Source organism: Mobula hypostoma, chromosome 14 (assembly GCF_963921235.1).
Source record: "Mobula hypostoma chromosome 14, sMobHyp1.1, whole genome shotgun sequence".
Taxonomy (NCBI): Eukaryota; Metazoa; Chordata; class Chondrichthyes; order Myliobatiformes; family Myliobatidae; genus Mobula; species Mobula hypostoma.
The window spans coordinates 47,245,735-47,263,091 of NC_086110.1; the positions used below are offsets into that span (position 1 = coordinate 47,245,735).

General features: G+C 40.3%; 1 protein-coding gene across 3 annotated transcripts in view; it reads right to left on the reverse strand.

The window, feature by feature from the left end:
• Positions 1–1,261: 1,261 nt before the first annotated feature.
• Positions 1,262–17,357, reverse strand: part of ist1 (IST1 factor associated with ESCRT-III) — a 29,973-nt gene continuing 13,877 nt past the window's right edge. For 2 of the 3 annotated variants that reach the window (XM_063067077.1, XM_063067076.1), the window contains exons 6-10: positions 16,232–16,342; positions 13,623–13,796; positions 7,571–7,684; positions 3,604–3,655; positions 1,262–3,493 (exon numbers count right to left, since the gene is read on the reverse strand). In XM_063067077.1, coding sequence (XP_062923147.1) covers positions 3,279–3,493; positions 3,604–3,655; positions 7,571–7,684; positions 13,623–13,796; positions 16,232–16,342 — 666 coding nt within the window. In that variant the 3' untranslated portion in view covers positions 1,262–3,278. Of the gene's footprint in view, positions 3,494–3,603; positions 3,656–4,184; positions 4,291–7,570; positions 7,685–13,622; positions 13,797–16,231; positions 16,343–17,357 lie in introns of those variants that run through there. The other variant, XM_063067078.1, reaches the window with a different exon arrangement.

Here is a 17,357-nt window from a genome sequence, read left to right on the forward strand (position 1 = left end):
TTCCAGCTGTTGAACCCACCCCATTCCCTCCTGTCTCAATATTTAGTTTAAAGCCCTAGTTATGCAGTCCTCCAGGATCCTGGTCCCAGCATGGTTCAGCCAGACTGCTTCCCATTGAAACAGCTCCCTTCTTTCTCAATACTGGTGCCAATGTCCCACAAATTCAAACCCACCTCTCCCACGCTGATCTTTTGAAGTAAACATTTCACCCTCTGATCTTATTAACCCTGTACCAATTTGTACATGGCTCAGGTAACAATCCAGAGATTATTGCCTTTTTCTTTGTGTTCTTAAACTTAGTCCTTAGCTGCTCAAATTCCATCAAAATCTTTTTCCTTGTTCTTCCTATATCATTGGTACCCACATGGATGACAACGGGATCTTTTCACTCTCATTCCAAATTCCTCAGCACTTAGATGAGTGTCCTGAACCTGGGGCATCAGGCAGGCAACACAGCCTTTGGGACGCTCAACTCTTGTGAGAGAATTCCATCTGTTCCCCCAACAATGCTATCCCAAATTACAACTACATTTCTCTTCTCTCTCCCTCTTGAGTGGCTCTGAACCACAATGCAATTGCTCATCATTGGTACAACTCCCGCTCTCATCCTCACAGGGAGCAAGAATCTCAGACCTGTTAGACGACCTCCAGCACTGTCTCCTGGATACCCATACCTGCCTAACTCGTAGTCACACCCTATTGTCCCTGACCACAGACTGAATCTGAAGTAGTTAATCTAACGGATGTGGCTGCCTCCTGAAAGAGTATACAGATAATTCTCCCCCTCCCTGATGCTCAGGTTCTAGATCATTAGCTTCCAGCCAGGGTTCATCGAGTAACCAAAACATGCTGAAGGTGTGGTCACCAGGAACCACCGTGGGGTCCAACAGCTCCCACATCACCTGATTCTGCATCCCTACTTCAACAGCTGTAATTTAGCGTGTTTCTTTACCTATATAAAAAAAAATCTGACCCGTTCTTATCTGGTACTCACCTGCGCCTCCACACCAAAGCCTCAAGTTCCCACTCCTACAATGACCCACACACACACAATGGTCACTCCAAAAGGAATTTTAACACAACCTTTCCTGAAATCTGAAACTAGAAGCCAGATTGTAGGTGTTGTCCAAAGCACATGTAGGGTAATGCCACTGTCCAAATTGAATATAATTCGAGTTGTAATTCTGCACAAGTGTTCAAATGGACTGGAAAATATGCACTCTTAAATAGAACTAACTGGACAATTACAACCATCGGCAGCTTTTTAAACTGTTTTATTTAGTAATGTTTAAACATATAATTAACAGAATAATGTACACCATCTACACTTTCTTGTAAAGTTAGACACTAATAAGGCCTTCAAAACTTCATTTGTCAAGAATAATCAGAATATACTGCAGGAAATCAAATTAATCAATGTATTACAAGGAGAAAATAATGAGTAGTCTTATTAAAAGAACTTTTACAATAATTCGTTTATTCTGTATTCAGCACTTCCACTCAACAGTAGATGTTAAACAAATGAACCTGCCACCTGACTGTTGGTTAGCTACTCAATGTTTGAAGGCAATTTTACAACCTTGTACACATCAATCATTGATGCATGCATGCACAAATCAACTCTGGAAAATCAGAGTTCATTAATATTGTTGCTTCATCCACTCTATTGGCAGTTATAAGAAACCATTCCAGTTGGAAAGAAAATATACAAGTTAAACAATCATTGTTTCAAACTGGTGTAAAGGATGAGTACGTTGCCTGAGAAGAATCTTGATGACATGAACAAAATATGCCTGACTGTGCAGGAAGTAGGAAACTCAGGACACAAATTGGCAGGTTAAATTTGAACAATTATCAGTTTATACACAGAGACCATCTCAGCCACACCATTTATTGGATTTTGCTCTAGTGTCTAATTACAATCATCAATTAGTGGAATTATTGAGAAGTACAGGAACAAGTAAAAGAGTCTGGGGGGGCCAACAGCCATTCTTAAGTTTCTGGAAGGTAATGCATTTTTTCCACTTTATCTTCAGTAATCTTGCTGCATTACATATTTCTCAATGAAAAAAACAGGCATAGGACAGTGAACTCCCAGTAAGTGTGCCACTGCTGCCATAGACAAGTTTCTAATAATGAGTTACTTCACCAAAGGTTACCCCACTAAGATTGAGAAACCTGTTGTAAAACTGAATGAATATTTCATTCTTAGACACCCCTAGCTGGGGCAGAGGGATAAACAGCACAGTAGTCTTTCCAGAGTTTTTAGCATTGGCTGGGCTCAGCAGAAATGTAGCATTAAGTGATGAAGTAATATGCATTTTAAGGAATTAACTGGTAAGTAAAACAACAACTTGATGGTCTTGTATTTTTATACTATATAAAAAGAGAATGGCATTTGAATAACTGTTGATAGGTCAGTTTTTAAGACTTCAGTACTCCACCCAAAATTAGCATATACTCCTGCAGTAAAAGTTTTCTCAGACCTTGGACAATTTAAAGTGACCAAAAAATATAATCTGCGCAATGTGAATCCGAAAATATTTTAGATTTTGTTGATTAGGAAGCTTTATAAACTTCAGAAATGCACTTAGTTTGTTAAAAGTTGCTACATGGACATTAAGTATGATTATTTCAAATGCTGAAAATCCCAAATTTAATACTTAAAAGGCTGCGGTAAAACAAGTGAAAGAATCTTTCTGACAGATTAAGTTCAAATTAGACTAAATTACATAAGGATTACCCACCCATAAATAGAAACCACATTGTTGGTTTTTTTTTTGGAGTACACAGGATACTGCATAAATAACTACATGAAAAGTATTTACAATATTACCAAATGGTACCAACAACTCATTTTGTCAGGATAAGCATTTTGCTTTCTCCAATGCAATTTGACATGACAAGGTCAAATGTCAGCTGTCAATACAATGTACACTGTTTCCAAATGCCCTCAACAGTCCTGCTGAAGTGTATGAGAGAGAGAAGCATTCAACCAAGTATAAAAGATGTGAAGACATTGCCAAAACTGGATTTAAACCATTGCACTCCATTTAGTTTAATAACTCCCCCGTAAATACAAACATCATCTGATAGAATAATATCTGAAAGCTCTATTGCATCAATTCAAAAAAAAAAGCCAAAAATGTTTTCAAGGAGTGTTAATATTCCAGCATACACAGCATCTGGTTCCATTATAAAGCTTTCAGGCTCTAGCAGAGAAACATTGGTGAATTTAGAATTAATCTGAAAAGTGAAGAATATAATCATCAAGACAATTAGGTTTTTTTCTTCAAGTCCTCAAATCTACGAGAGAGATCATCAAAATCAATGTCTTCTGAAGCTGTAGAGGTGCCACCCACAGATGTTGTCGGTAAGGTGTCAGGCACAGAGGGCAACTCTGGTAGTGTTGTGTTATCAAAAATAAAGTCGCTTGGGCCAGGAGCAGCAGGTCCATGCATCTTTCGAGGTGCAGCAACTGGTGCTGAAGGACCTAAACAATGGTGACAAAAATATGTAGAATGTAACTTCACCTCTGCTGACATTAATCACAGAAACATTTCTATTTCAAAAACTATTAAGCCAAATATATCTATTGCTTACCAGGAAGCTTGGAAGAAGGCAAATGAGTGTCAGCACTGTTAGCATCATCAATCTATTAAACAAAATCAATTGTCACTAATTTTGTCAAGTCAAATTTTAACAGCATTAAAATCACTGCCAATTGCATGCTGTGAGGTAGGCAACAGGGAAGCATATGCCTAGCTAGTAGCTGTGGTCTGCATCAATATGTCTGGAATGAGAAATCAATTTCAACATGACATGCTTTGAATCTTACTCGAGTGCACATATTAAGTGGCTGATGATACTTTAAGCCAAGAGTTAAGTTTGATTTTGTGACAGAAGCACAGATCCAAATCAACGGTTAAATATTTTCCAATCTACTATCCAAGGCAATTAGGCCTTGAATTCACCTTGAATTAACCAATCAGCCTGATTCATTAATGTTTCTACAGATGGTAAGGGTAATCCAGATAAAATGTAAGTTACAAGCCTTGTACACTTCGTAGTTGCAGATGATTTAATTCCAACTTCAATAATCATCTACGTTTCATCTTCTAAACAGCATCCTAAAGCCTACATCCTTTAAGAACACATCTCCTGAGACTCTAGCTCATGCACACCTCAGCGTTTCTCATCTACCATCTCATCAGTGGAAGGCCAAGCCAGAAGCCAGTCTTCATTGACACAATCCTTCAACTTAAGAAATAGAAAAGGACAGAACCATATCTTTAAAAAAAAAACAGGAAGAAGCATCAATAAACTTGATTAGGCAGAGGGATCTGGGTCTATGAACAGATTGACTAATTATGGTTTACAATGTTTTTGAATGTATCCAAATGCTAGAAAAAAATATCTATTATTTTGGACAGCCTGTTAAACTAAAAGCCAGCATGCAAATACAATGCCATTATAATTAGAGGCAACTTTATCCAAGCAGTTCACATTGATAGATCTACACAATGAAAGTAAGGACCGAAGTCATAGGAGAGCAGCAAGCAAAGATGGATTGCTGCTGCTACCAAAGTACAGGCACCACATTCTCTGTTCAAGCAACATCATTAACATTCACACTGTCTATTAACATTCTCCTCAAAGTTAACAAAACAATTTGCTCTTAATATAAACTGCTCTAGGCATGGTTCTTGTCCAATGAGTTCCAGCGCTGATTTTTCAATATTGTTGTTGTTACGTACCCCGAACTAAGAAAGTTTTATTAAAGAAACAAGCAACACAGTAATCGAAAGGATAATAAATGCAACAGTTCAGCAATGATAAACACACATGTGCACAGAATTAAGATAACAGCATCAATCAAGCTCTATCGTTGTCTAGGGGTAAATGACCAAATTTCAAAGTGACACAAAAGTTCAGTCCAATTTAGTTCAGTTCGCAGTAATCGTTGCCATGGCGATGGACAACGTGGGGGGAGAGAGAGAGAGAGAGAGAGAACGGGAACGACTGATCAGTCAGAAACGGCTTCCACTCACAGACCGGCGATAATTGCTCACAAGCAGCTTTTGGGCAGGTCCTTGGTGATGTCACCTGAGGTCACCGACTGTGACCCCTCCTCCAGATGCGGTCGATCCTCTGCAGTGAACCCGGCACCCAAGCAAGGGCGGACACACACCGGGTTCCTGCTGATCGTACCTTTCCACCCTGTGCGTTGTCCGATACTGCCCACCGACTCGTGAGAGGTGCACCGCTTCCAGGGTCTCGTTACCTCGGGTGTCGTGTGTCCTGCCTTAGCGAACCGGTCCCTTTTTATCCCCCTGCTGGGGTATCGCCTGCCCATCACTTCAAACAGTTTAGGGTTCAAAGGGGGAGCCGCTCCAGACAGCTCTCTCTCTCCCGTCCCTTCATTACACATCTCCAGATGCTGTTTCATTGTGTTCCTTATCTCTCTCTTGAAGACAGGTGGCAGACCAACCGCTGATCACACAGGACAGCTAACATCTTATCTATGTGTATTCTCGTCACATTGTACTCTCCACCCATCTACCAATTCCAACTTAAATAATTAACCTTTAAGCAAGTAACTTTTAACGGCAACAAAATCCTTGTAAAATCCTCCATCTGACCTACCAAAGCCTCAAGACAATAAATTTCAACCAAACTTTCACTTACTTCCTTAATGCATTTTAACAGGCTTTCCCACATTACCGGCAAGATGTCAAAATCATTAACAAAATTAGCAAATTCCAGGCAACATATGGAATTACGAAGGGTCATTAAACATCCAGTCAACATTTTCCTTTTAACTGCAATTATAAATACAGTGGATTCTGGCTAACCGGGACACATTGGGACCAGTACATATTTCCCAATTCGGTGGCTGCCTCAATTAGCCAGGTTCATGGAAATAGATTTTTAAAAAAGTTATTAAAGAGACAAAATGAGTAACAAATTATGTATTTAAATGAAACACTACCAATAGTTCTACAGTACTATAAAACTGCACATTACTTTGTTAGTTACCGACAGAGGAATTCACCCAGTGTGCACAATGAACAATATCAGCACAGGCACCTAAAGATAATGGACTGCCTTCATACAATGCTATTGATGACTGTATCCTACAAATCTTCATTTTCATTGTAACATTCAAGATGATTGTTACTGCCTTCAAATTCTTCATAGTTCTTAATTTGTTGAAGTAGTGAAATTGTTTCATTTTCAATCCTGGTCGTTTCTGGCATCTCCAAGCCTGAATGCTTAAAACCACAGTGAGCAAAATAGTTCCAAATTGTCTTATTGCTTATTTCTCGCCAACTAGTGACAAAAATCCCTTTTTTTTTAAAAAACACAAGTGAGTGAGACTGATGCAAGTTAAAACCTGTTTGGCAAGTCTCCTGCCCCAAATAAATGGCACAGTGTCTAGAGTGCCCCAAATAAATGAAGGGAACCCAGCAACTTTCTTGAATAGCTTGGTTCTTTAAAAGTTGTCCCAAATAAACGGCTGCCTTGATTAACTAATGGCCCAGTTAACCAGAATCCACTGTATATAAAATTGCTATGTATCAAAATAGACAATTCACAAGGCAGCAAATTTTAAAAACTGATGCTACTTGACCCATTGAATTCTTCTGCATTCTTTGTTGTCCCAGACTTCAGCACCGGCAGCATCTCAAGCTCTATGGTACACAACAGTGCCTGCACACCAAGCCTCCTCCAATCTCCTCTCAGACAGCTGTTCTGCCTACATAGTCTATCCTCCTGCCATATTATTTGGTGGGAGGCCAGAACTGAGAGTATCCTATCAATCTCCAAAGCATCTTTATACAGAAAGCTGACTCATGTGACCATCTACCTACTTCGGTGCAAAGCAACTGTACTTTTTGAATACTGATGTTAAGAACAGCGAAAATATGAATGTAGCCATATAGATTCTTAAGTTTCACTAGTAAAAATATTTACTTCTGTATAAACGTTAGCATACACAAAACCTGGAAGTATTACCAAGAAAACAAAGCTCTAAGATTTTCTTAAATCATTCAAATCAAAAATTTCTATGAATAAAGTACCATTGTTTCTAAGCATTCTGAACGCACAGACCTTTCTAAGCATGACATCTCCACGAAATAAATTCATAAATATTACTTTTGATTTATACATGAGGAAATCACCATTTTGCTTAATGAGGCCTGCAAAACAGCAAGCCAATCTGATTGGTAAAATGATTCTCAGTTTTCAGTTATGTGAATAGGTAAATATTCTAATTTGAAGTACTAGAGAGGCCATTTGCAAATAAAATGTCAGAAATCGAGCGCGGACATAAAGTCATGCTGACAAGCATTTTAAATTTCTCTTAAGCACAATAGAAAGGGTAATAATGCCATACATCGTGCAAGGTTAATAGTTTAAACACCACATATGACAGGCAATGGTTATTAAGAGGGTTAATGCATGATTGAAAGAACAGGTACAATTGAAACATCTTTCCTGAATATCCACTCTTCCTATTGTCCACACTGGAGTCTATTCTTGCCAAAGAACCTCAGCAACTTACAGATTCATATGTTGGTGGCTGCGTTGGAATTGGAGGTGGATTACCTCCAAAGTTTGTTGGCTGGAAGTTGTTGAATGGCTGATAAGTGTCTACTGGAAGACCATTAAAATTATCCTAGAAGAAACAAAAAGAGAGGATTCACCCAAATGCTAAGCATCTACTGCTAACCCATAAGACCAACATTTAATATCTCGATCAAGTCAAACAGGATTCCAAATGAAAAAAGCAGTGACCAGAACTAGGCAATCTCACAGCAAATGGAGTGCTCTAACATCTAGTCAGTAATAACGTACAAGCAACTAAGCAAATAAGAGAAAGAAGAGATGTCAAGAAAATTTGCATTCAGAACAGCAGCAGAGCCCAACAGGAGCGCTAAAGAAAAAGAACAGAGACTGGAGTTGGATCTGCTCAGGATCATTCAGGAGGCCGAAGATACTAGAGATGAGGTTTTGAAGATGTGGTCACACCCAGAATACAGGCTTCGGACAGTAGATGGATAACTACCAAGAGATCAGTGCAGGGTGCCCCCGAGGCCATTCCCCTCAGCAACATGTATACCCATTGAGATACTGCTGGGGAGGGGAGAATGACTCATCAGATCATGGCAGCAGCTGCCAGGCTGGTGGCACTGTGGCCAGCTCTAAACCTCGAAAGGGAAGGGTAAAGTCAGGCAGTGCGGTAGTCATAGGGAACTTAATAGTTAGGGGGACAGAAAGGAGATTCTGTGGCTGCAAGAGTCACCAGGGCGGTGTGTTACCTCCCGGGTGCTTGGGTTCATGATGTATCAGAGGAACTGAAGGATATTCTCAAGAGGGAGGGGAAACAGCCTGAGGTTGTGGTACTTAAGGGGAAGTCCTTCGCAGTGAGTATAGAGTTAGGAAAATGACCGAAGATAAGGTCTTCGGGGGTTGTAATCTCCAGATTACTCCCTGTGCCACAGGCTAATGCAGGCAAGATGGGATGATAGCATGGATAAATGAGTGGCTGCAGAGATGGTGTAGGGGACAGGGTTTCAAATTCTTGGATCACTGTAACCTTTTCTAGGGAAGGTTGCACCTGAAATGGAGGTGAACCAATCTCCTGGCGGAGAAGTTTGCTAATGCTGCTTGAGAGAGGGACAAGAATGGATGATAAATGTACCTAGTTTTCAAAGTTTTAGAAAAGATAGAGGAGGTAAAAGAGGGGTTAGAAAGCTAATCAGGGATAATATCACAATACCAGAGGAAACATAATGGAGGGGTCAGACACCGAGACAATTTGGGTGGAACTCAGAAACAGGAAGGGTACAATCACATTGATGGATTGTACTGCAGACCTCCTAATAGCCACTGGGACAATGAGAACAGTTTTTTTGACAAGGTGGCAAGAGAGACTGATGAGGCTGGGGCAGTGGATGCTGTCTACATGGATTTTAGTAAGGCATTTGACAAAGCCCCTCGTGGGAGGCTAATCCATAGGATTAAGATGCATGGGATCCGCAGCGAATTGACTAGTTGGATCCAGAAACTGTTTGTGCATGGAAGACAGAGGGTAGTGGTTGAAAGTCGAATTACTCAAATTGGAGGTCTGTGATTAGCGGAGTTCTGTGGTGATCTGTGCTGGGACCTCTGCTGTTTGTGATGTATATAAATGACCTGGATGAAAATGTAGATGAGCGGGTTAGTAAATTTGCAGACGATACCAAGATTGGTGGAGTTGTGGATAGCGTAGAAGACTGGCAAAGATTACAGCACAATATAGATCAGTTGCAGGTATGGGCTGAGAAATGGCAGATGGAGCTTAACCCAGAAAAATGTGAGGTGTTGCACTCTGGTAGGGTAAATGCAAGGAGACAGTACACCGTTACGGGCAAGGTCCTTAACAACGTTGCTGAGCAGGCATCAATTGATAAATTGCAAGTACCACTGACCCAACAAAAGTGCCAGGCAGCGAACTGCTTCAACAAGAGCAAGTCTTAAAACAAATCATTGACATTCAATGGTATTATCATTGCCAAGACTCCTTTATTTAATATAGTGGGAATCACTATTGATCAGGATCTTAACTGGACTAATCACAATAACATGGCCACCAGAGCAGATCACAGGCTCAGTATCCCAAGAAAAATTCAGTTCCTCACACCCTAAGACTTCCGACCATCAATATGACACATCCCGGGTGTCTGGATGAGTGGGCACCACACAAACTCCCAGAAACCCTGGCACAATCAGAGTACTGCAATCTACTTGAAAGGCACCATATCAGTCACACCGAATATCTGTTCCCTCTGTTACCAGCATGCAGTGGCTGTGGTTATTGTGAGTAAATAATGATAGCGCAAAGGGGATACAGCAGAAGATGCATAGGAAACATGATCTCTCTCCAAGTCAGACACCAATATCTCTGATCCTTTATTGTCACTGCATCCAAATCCTGGTACCACCTCCATTAATAGCACATCTTCAGTGGAATGACTGCAGAAGTTCCAGGAGGCAGCTCACTACCAGACCAAAAAGGGATAGGCAATAATTATTATCACTCTGGCCTCACCTCAAACCCAGAAATGAATGAAATAACTTTAAAAATTCAACACTAACTATACTTCAAAACTAGCTTGGTAAGGGCATTATTTTTCCAGAAAAATGTACCTTTTCAAACGTCATCAATCCTGTGCTAAAACTGTAGCTCAGAATTTTAAAAAACATAGAATAATACAGCACAGTACAGGCCCTTTGGCCCATACTGTTGTGCCAACCCTTAAACCCTGCCTCCCATATAACATCCCACCTTAAATTCCTCCATATACCTGTCTAGTAGTCTCTTAAATTTCACTAGTGTTATCTGCCTCCACCACTGACTCAGGCAGTGCATTCCACACACCAACCACTCAGTAAAAAACCTTCCTCTAATATCCCCCTTGAACTTCCCACCCCTTACCTTAAAGCCATGTCCTCTTGTACTAAGCAATGGTGCCCTGGGGAAGAGGTGCTGGCTGTCCACTCTGTCTATTCCTCTTAATATCTTGTATACCTCTATCATGTCTCCTCTCATCCTCCTTCTCTCCAAAGGGTAAAGCCCTAGCTCCCTTATTCTCTGGTCATAATGCATACTCCCTAAACCAGGCAGCATCCTGGTAAATCTCCTCTGTATCCTTTCCAATGCTTCCATATCCTTCCTATAGCAAGGTGACCAGAACTGGACACACCACTCCAAGTGTGGCCTAACCAGAGTTTTATAGAGCTGCATTATTACATCGCGACTCTTAAACTCTATCCCTTGACTTATGAAAGCTAACACCCCATAAGCTTTCATAACTACCCCATCTACCTGTGAGGCAACTTTCAGGGATCTGTGGACATGTACCCCGAGATCCTTCTGCTCCTCCACACTACCAAGTATCCTGCCATTTACTTTGTACTCTGCCTTGGAGTTTGTCCTTCCAAAGTGTACCACCTCACACTTCTCCAGGTTGAACTTCATCTGCCACTTCTCAGCCCACTTCTGCATCCTATCAATGTCTCTCTGCAATCTTCGATAATCCTCTGCACTACCTGCAACACCACCAACCTTTGTCATCTGCAAACTTGCCAACTTGCCAACCCACCCTTCTACCCCCACATCCAGGTCATTAATAAAAATCATGGAAAGTAGAGGTCCCAGAACAGAACCTTGTGGGACACCACTAGTCACAACCCTCCAATCCAAATGTACTCTCTCCACCATGACCCTCTGCTTTCTGCAGGCAAGGCAATTCTGAATCCACCTGGACAAACTTCCCTGAATCCCATGACTTCTGACTTTCGGAACCTTGTCAAATGCCTTACTAAAATCTGTGTAGATCACATCCACTACATGGTTCATCTATATGCCTGGTCACCTCCTTAAAGAACTCTATCAGGCTTGTTAGACACGATCTGCCCTTCACAAAGCCATGCTGACTGTCCCTGATCAGACCATGATTCTCTAAATGCCCACAGATCCAATCTCTAAGAGTCTTTTCCAACAGCTTTCCCACCACAGACGTAAGGCTCACTGGTCTATAGTTACCCTATCAGATGAAAGCATGGAAACTGCAAGATATGCTTGATAAATATTCTTTGATACACATTTCGGATACTTTCAGCAAATTTAAATTGGATATGCTCATTTAAAATTATTACTCTATATACCTGATTACCTTGCAGTTTTTTTTTGCAAGAAATGTGGCATCCAATTTAACTGGAAATTAGACCCAATTTAATTAATTTCTTGGCAACATACATAAAATGCTGGAGGAACTCAGCAGGCCAGACAACATCTATGGAAAAGAGTAAAGAGTTGATGTTTCAAGCTGAGACCCTTCATCAGGACTGGGGGAAGAAAGATAAGAAGTCAGAGTAAGAAGGTGGGGGGAAAAAGAGTACAAGGTGGTAGGTGATCGGTGAAATGGGGGAGGGGTGTAAAGTAAAGAGCTGGGAAGTTGATTGGTGAGAGAGATAAATGCGAGAAAAGGGAGAATCTGGTAGGAGAGGGTAGAAAACCATGGAAGAAAGGGAAGGGGAGGAGCACTGGAGAGAGGTGATGGGCAAGTAAGGATAAGGTTATAGAGGGAAACAGGAATGGGGAATGGTGAAGGAGAGCTGGGGGGGGGGGGTAATTACCAGAAGTTCGAGAAATCAATATTCATGCCATCTAGTTGGAGGCTACCCAGGTGGAATACAAGAAATTTTTTACAAGTAATTAGATAGTATTGTTAATATTCAGCTAACATTTAGGGTCCTTATAATTCATTCCAAACATGCATCAACTCTATCATGAGAACACAACTTGAATCACAAAGAGACAATAGGATGCAATGTTCTAGATTTGTGTGTGTTGCTTGGATTTCCAGCATCTACAGATTTTCTTGTGTTTGTCAATAATTTCTTGCTTGTCTAATTCATTCTCCTTGTCAGACAGAGTGGAAGTAATGGTATATTTGTCCCTATACAATGTCCAGGACAGAAGACAAACAGGTTGGAAATTCAGGAGTTTTAATCTAATCGCATTTATCAAGTTGTCAGCTTGAGTAACAGAAGCATTAATTCAAGGGAAATTAAAATTTTAATATGTCAAATGATTAACCTTCATTACCTAGATTTACAACCACAAAACCTAGCTCAGACAAGGTGAAAGAACAAATAGTTCACAACTGTGGAAACAGTATCATTTATGAAGCAGCAGTTTCATTAATTAACAAGAATTCAGAAGCTTACACTTCATCAAAACAGAAGCTCCACAGTATCCACGCCCCCACATGCATCTGAAGAAAATCTTTACAAGTTGTAATTAGATATCCTCCAAGAGGACAACCTTGCCACAGGGTTTGGAGGTTTGATAAACTTAAATGAACTGGAGAGCTAAGTTGGCTGGGTCTTGTGCTTTGGCTCGTGGTAGGGTCACCCATGCAAACAGGTCAAAGGGTAGAGACGAGACTAAGAGTGGTCCACTGGTCCTCCAGGTTCAGAGTTCAGCTCAGGGCTAACAACCCAGACTGGTCAAAAAACAATTGTTACGGAAACATTGATGAAGAATCCTTCTACACCGACTGAGATGGAAGACCTACATTGCTGCCCTAAATGCCAGCTGTGTAACGGGCAGTAAGTAATTAGATGTAGTTATTGTTAATATTCATCTAAACTTTGGGGTCTTTATAACTCATTCCAAACATGCATCAACTCTATTGGTTCAACACAACTTGAATTGGTTTAGAACCAGAGAGAGGTAATAGGAGGTAATGTTCTAGATTTGAATGATCAAAACCACAACTGATACTTTGTTGGCCAGTTTTCTACTCTACTCTATCTCATGCAAAATTCTGCTGCTGAATATCTTCAATCACAATAAAATTTGCTTTTCTAGCCCACATTGTTAACAAACATCATTCATTTGTTGAAAGTCTCTTTTTTTTTTGAGCAGCTCTGACTCTTTTTTAACAATGAACAGTCATGCTATCTGTCCAGGTGCTATTTTAATGCACTGTATGCAGTACTGCAGAAATTTAAATGAGGAATTAAAATCTGATATATTCACTGTTTAAAAATAAAATACTTACTGGTCCCTTTCTTGGAGGGTATGAAAATGGTACAGATGGTGTGGGCATTGCCATTGGCATAAAGCCTGGATTGGGCGCTGTAAATCCTCCACCACCACCTTCACCAGGTCCACCCTTCTTGTCTCCATTATCAACATCAATCAAATCTGCTTCCACCCCTACTGGAGCTTCACCCTTGAAATTAAAAAAAAGCACTTTTAATTGGTGATTCAATATACAATTTCATCCAAAAAAGGCTTTCTGAAACACTACCAATTTTAAGGTATTGTACCCCAACAGAAAAAAAATGTACAATACTATGAGATTTGTTGGACTGGTGCAATTTGGTACCCATACATCTTGGAAAGGATTCAGAATGCTATCAGAGATAACTGAACAATATCAGTCAACCGCAAAGACTTCAGAAGTACATTGAAAATGATAAAATACTGGAAACTCACCATCTACTGAAGGAGAAATAAGAGTTACACTTCACATCAAAGACCCTTAATCAGAAGTGGAGAACAGAAAGAGACAGTATAGGGGAGTGACGGCCAATATGAAAGGGAATATCTCTGATGAGACAAGGCCAGGATTGCCATGGTGATAATTTGTTGGTTAAGACACTGTGCCACACAAAATATTATGTAAACAATTAAAGGGCTAAACTTGATTCAAAAATAAACTACATCACATTGATGACTATTTACTCTTCCAATCATTGATCAACTGGATACATCCAAGCTGAAGCTTCATTTTTGATTATAGTTTAAGAATACCTGACTTATGGACACCCCAACATATTGTGCTCCTGTAACATTACTCAACTTAGAAGTCTTTAAAAAAAATCTGTAAAGTGAAGATGCTTTCAAAAATAAAGAAATGAGAAGCATCTAAATATTAAAATAATTACTATAAAGAGCAGTAAACAGTAAAAAAAAACTAAATCAATATTTGGTGTGACTGCCCTTAGCCTTTAAAACCGCATCAATTCTCTTCGGTCACTGCCGTGTAGTTCTTCGGCAGACTTTGGTTGCCTCACTTGCTTCTGTCTCTCCCAAGTAATCCCAGACAGCCTCAATGACATTGAGATCAGGTTCTGTGGAGGCCATACCATCTGTTGCAAAACTCCTTGCTCTTCTTTTCACTAAAGGTAGTTCTTTATGACCTTGATCGTGTGTTGGGGGGGGGGTCACTGAAGATGGGACCAATCAGACGCCTCCCTGATGGTATTGCCCGATGGATATAATCTATTTATACCATGTGTTGAGGATTCCATTTGTTCTGACCAGGTCACTAATTCCATTTGCAGAAATGCAACCTCATACCTGCAGGGAACCTCCGCCATGTTTCACTGTTGGCTGCAGACACTCACCCATGTAGCGCATTCCAGCTCTTCTACAGACAAACCGCCTCCTGTTTGAGGCAAAAATGTAAAACTTTTGATTCGTCAGTCAGAGCACTTGCTGCCATTGCTCAGAGAGTCCTTGTGTTTTTGTGCATAGGTACGTCTCTTGGCTTTGTTTTCACTTCTAAGGAACTGCCTTTTGGCAGCAGCTCTTCCATAAAGGCTGTTTCTGACAAGACATCTCCAGACTGTAGAGGGGTGTACTTGGATCCAGTGATTTCTGAGAGTTCAGAGCTGATAGCTGTGCTGGACTTCTGATTTAGAAGGGATGTCAGTTTGATGTCTCTCTCGCCTGCTGCACTCAGTTTCTGTGGCTGACTACTGTGTTTTCAGTCCTCAGCCTTGCCTGTTTCTTTGTGCTTCTTCAGAAGAGCTTGGATAGCTCATCTTGAAATTCCTGCCTGCCCTGAAATTTCCACTTGGGAAGCGACCTTGCTTATGCAGTATGACCACCTTGTGTCTTGTTGCTGTGCTCTCTCTTTCCATGGTGTAAAAATTGATGATTTGAAGGTTATACTGTCACATCTGCCACACCCTCACCTTTTAGCTTGGGTTGTCCTTCACCCAGTTTGATTTCTTCTACACCAGTTTCTGTTTCAGTTAATCAGTTTAGTTCATTCAACTATTATCATCGATCATCAGCACCTGTCTGTTGGCTTTTTACAAAGTTATCAAGTTTTTAATATGAAAAATGGCCTATAACTTAATAAGTTACTTTCTTCATTGAAATACAAAAAATTCTCTAACATTTCATACCTTGGAAAATAACTTTTTAACTTGTTCTTTTCTACTGACACATTAATGCACAAGACAAAAAATATCCAAGAAAATTTATTTAGAAATCTTGGATGTTTGTAGATGTATGCACAGTACTGTACACTTTCTCTGCGCATCAGGTACTGGTCTTTTTTAAAAAATTGGGTTATTTTGGGTTTCTTGCTTTGTGGCTGCCTGTAAGCAGACAATTCTCAAGGTTGTATAATTTAGGCATACTTTGAACATATATTCATTCCTATGAACTGCAGAATTACCTTCCCCTCTATTATTGTTGATTGTTCTTGTCAGTCATTTGATACTACTCAGTGGAATAACTGAGGTGATATGGTTTCCAACTTACAGATAAAAGAATGTCTGTAAAACTGAACGCATTCATTACCCAGGGACATCCCGTATGCTTTACAAGAGACAGCATTTGCAGCAGGTAAACTTTAGATATACATACCATGACAACTGCATCAGGCTCATAGGGAACATTGTAGTTCTTTGCTATCTCGATTAAATATCTCTCCACTAGGATTTTGGGTGGTGCTTCAACACTTAGTTTGAGCATGAGCTGAAAGCCAATGGAGCTAGTATTAGAAAAACATGCAAAGAGAATGAAGACATAGAAATTACAAATAACTATAACAACAAATTAGAAACTTCTAACTCAGGCTAGAAATTAGTTACATCCATCATGTAATTCAACTATACACAAACTGGTTGACTTATTAAGAACTTGAGGGAACGGGTTTGAGATGAAAGGGGAGAGACTTGATAGGAACCTGAGGGACAACTTTTCCAGCCAGAGAACAGTCAGTGTATGGATTGAACTGCCAGGGGCAATGGTTGAGACAAGTACATGAACAACATTTAAAGTATTTGGATAAGTAATGGATAGGAAAGACTTCGAGGGTTATCAGCCAAACATGAGCAAATGGGACTAGCTTAATGGGAATTATGGTCAGCACAGACCAGAGTGCCCGGCTCCCGTGCTGTATGACTATAAATTTAGGGGCAGCACATTAGTGTGACACTATTACAGCACTAGCAACCCAGGTTCAATTCTGCTGCCGTCTGTAAGTTTGTATGTTCTACCGGTGACAGCGCAGGTTTCTTCCAGGTGTTCCAGTCCCTTCACATACAGGCTAGAACTTTAATTGGTCACGGGTGTGCAATTGGGCAGTGTGGGCTCGCTGGGCCAGAAGGACCTGCTATTGTGCTTTACCTCTAAATAAAATAAATTTGTGGTGTCTTAATTTTAACTGCTTATTTGTCAGGTTATAGACAAACAGAGGACTAAGCATTCTGGTACAACGCTGTACAAGAGCTGCTCGTTTGGAGTTCTATTCTGTTTCGCAGATGTATGTTCAGATGCTCCTTCAATTGGACTCTCAAGATCTCAGGGATCAATATTGAACAATGGTAGAATTCAAGAACAATGTCCTGGTCATTAAAAACTGACTATGTGCTCATTTGGTGCATTGTATTTTTTAGGTTGTTGGTGTGAGTAAATTAGTCTCCCTATATTACATCAATGACAATCTAAAATTGTACTGACAGGTTATGCTCATGAAAGGCATGAATTA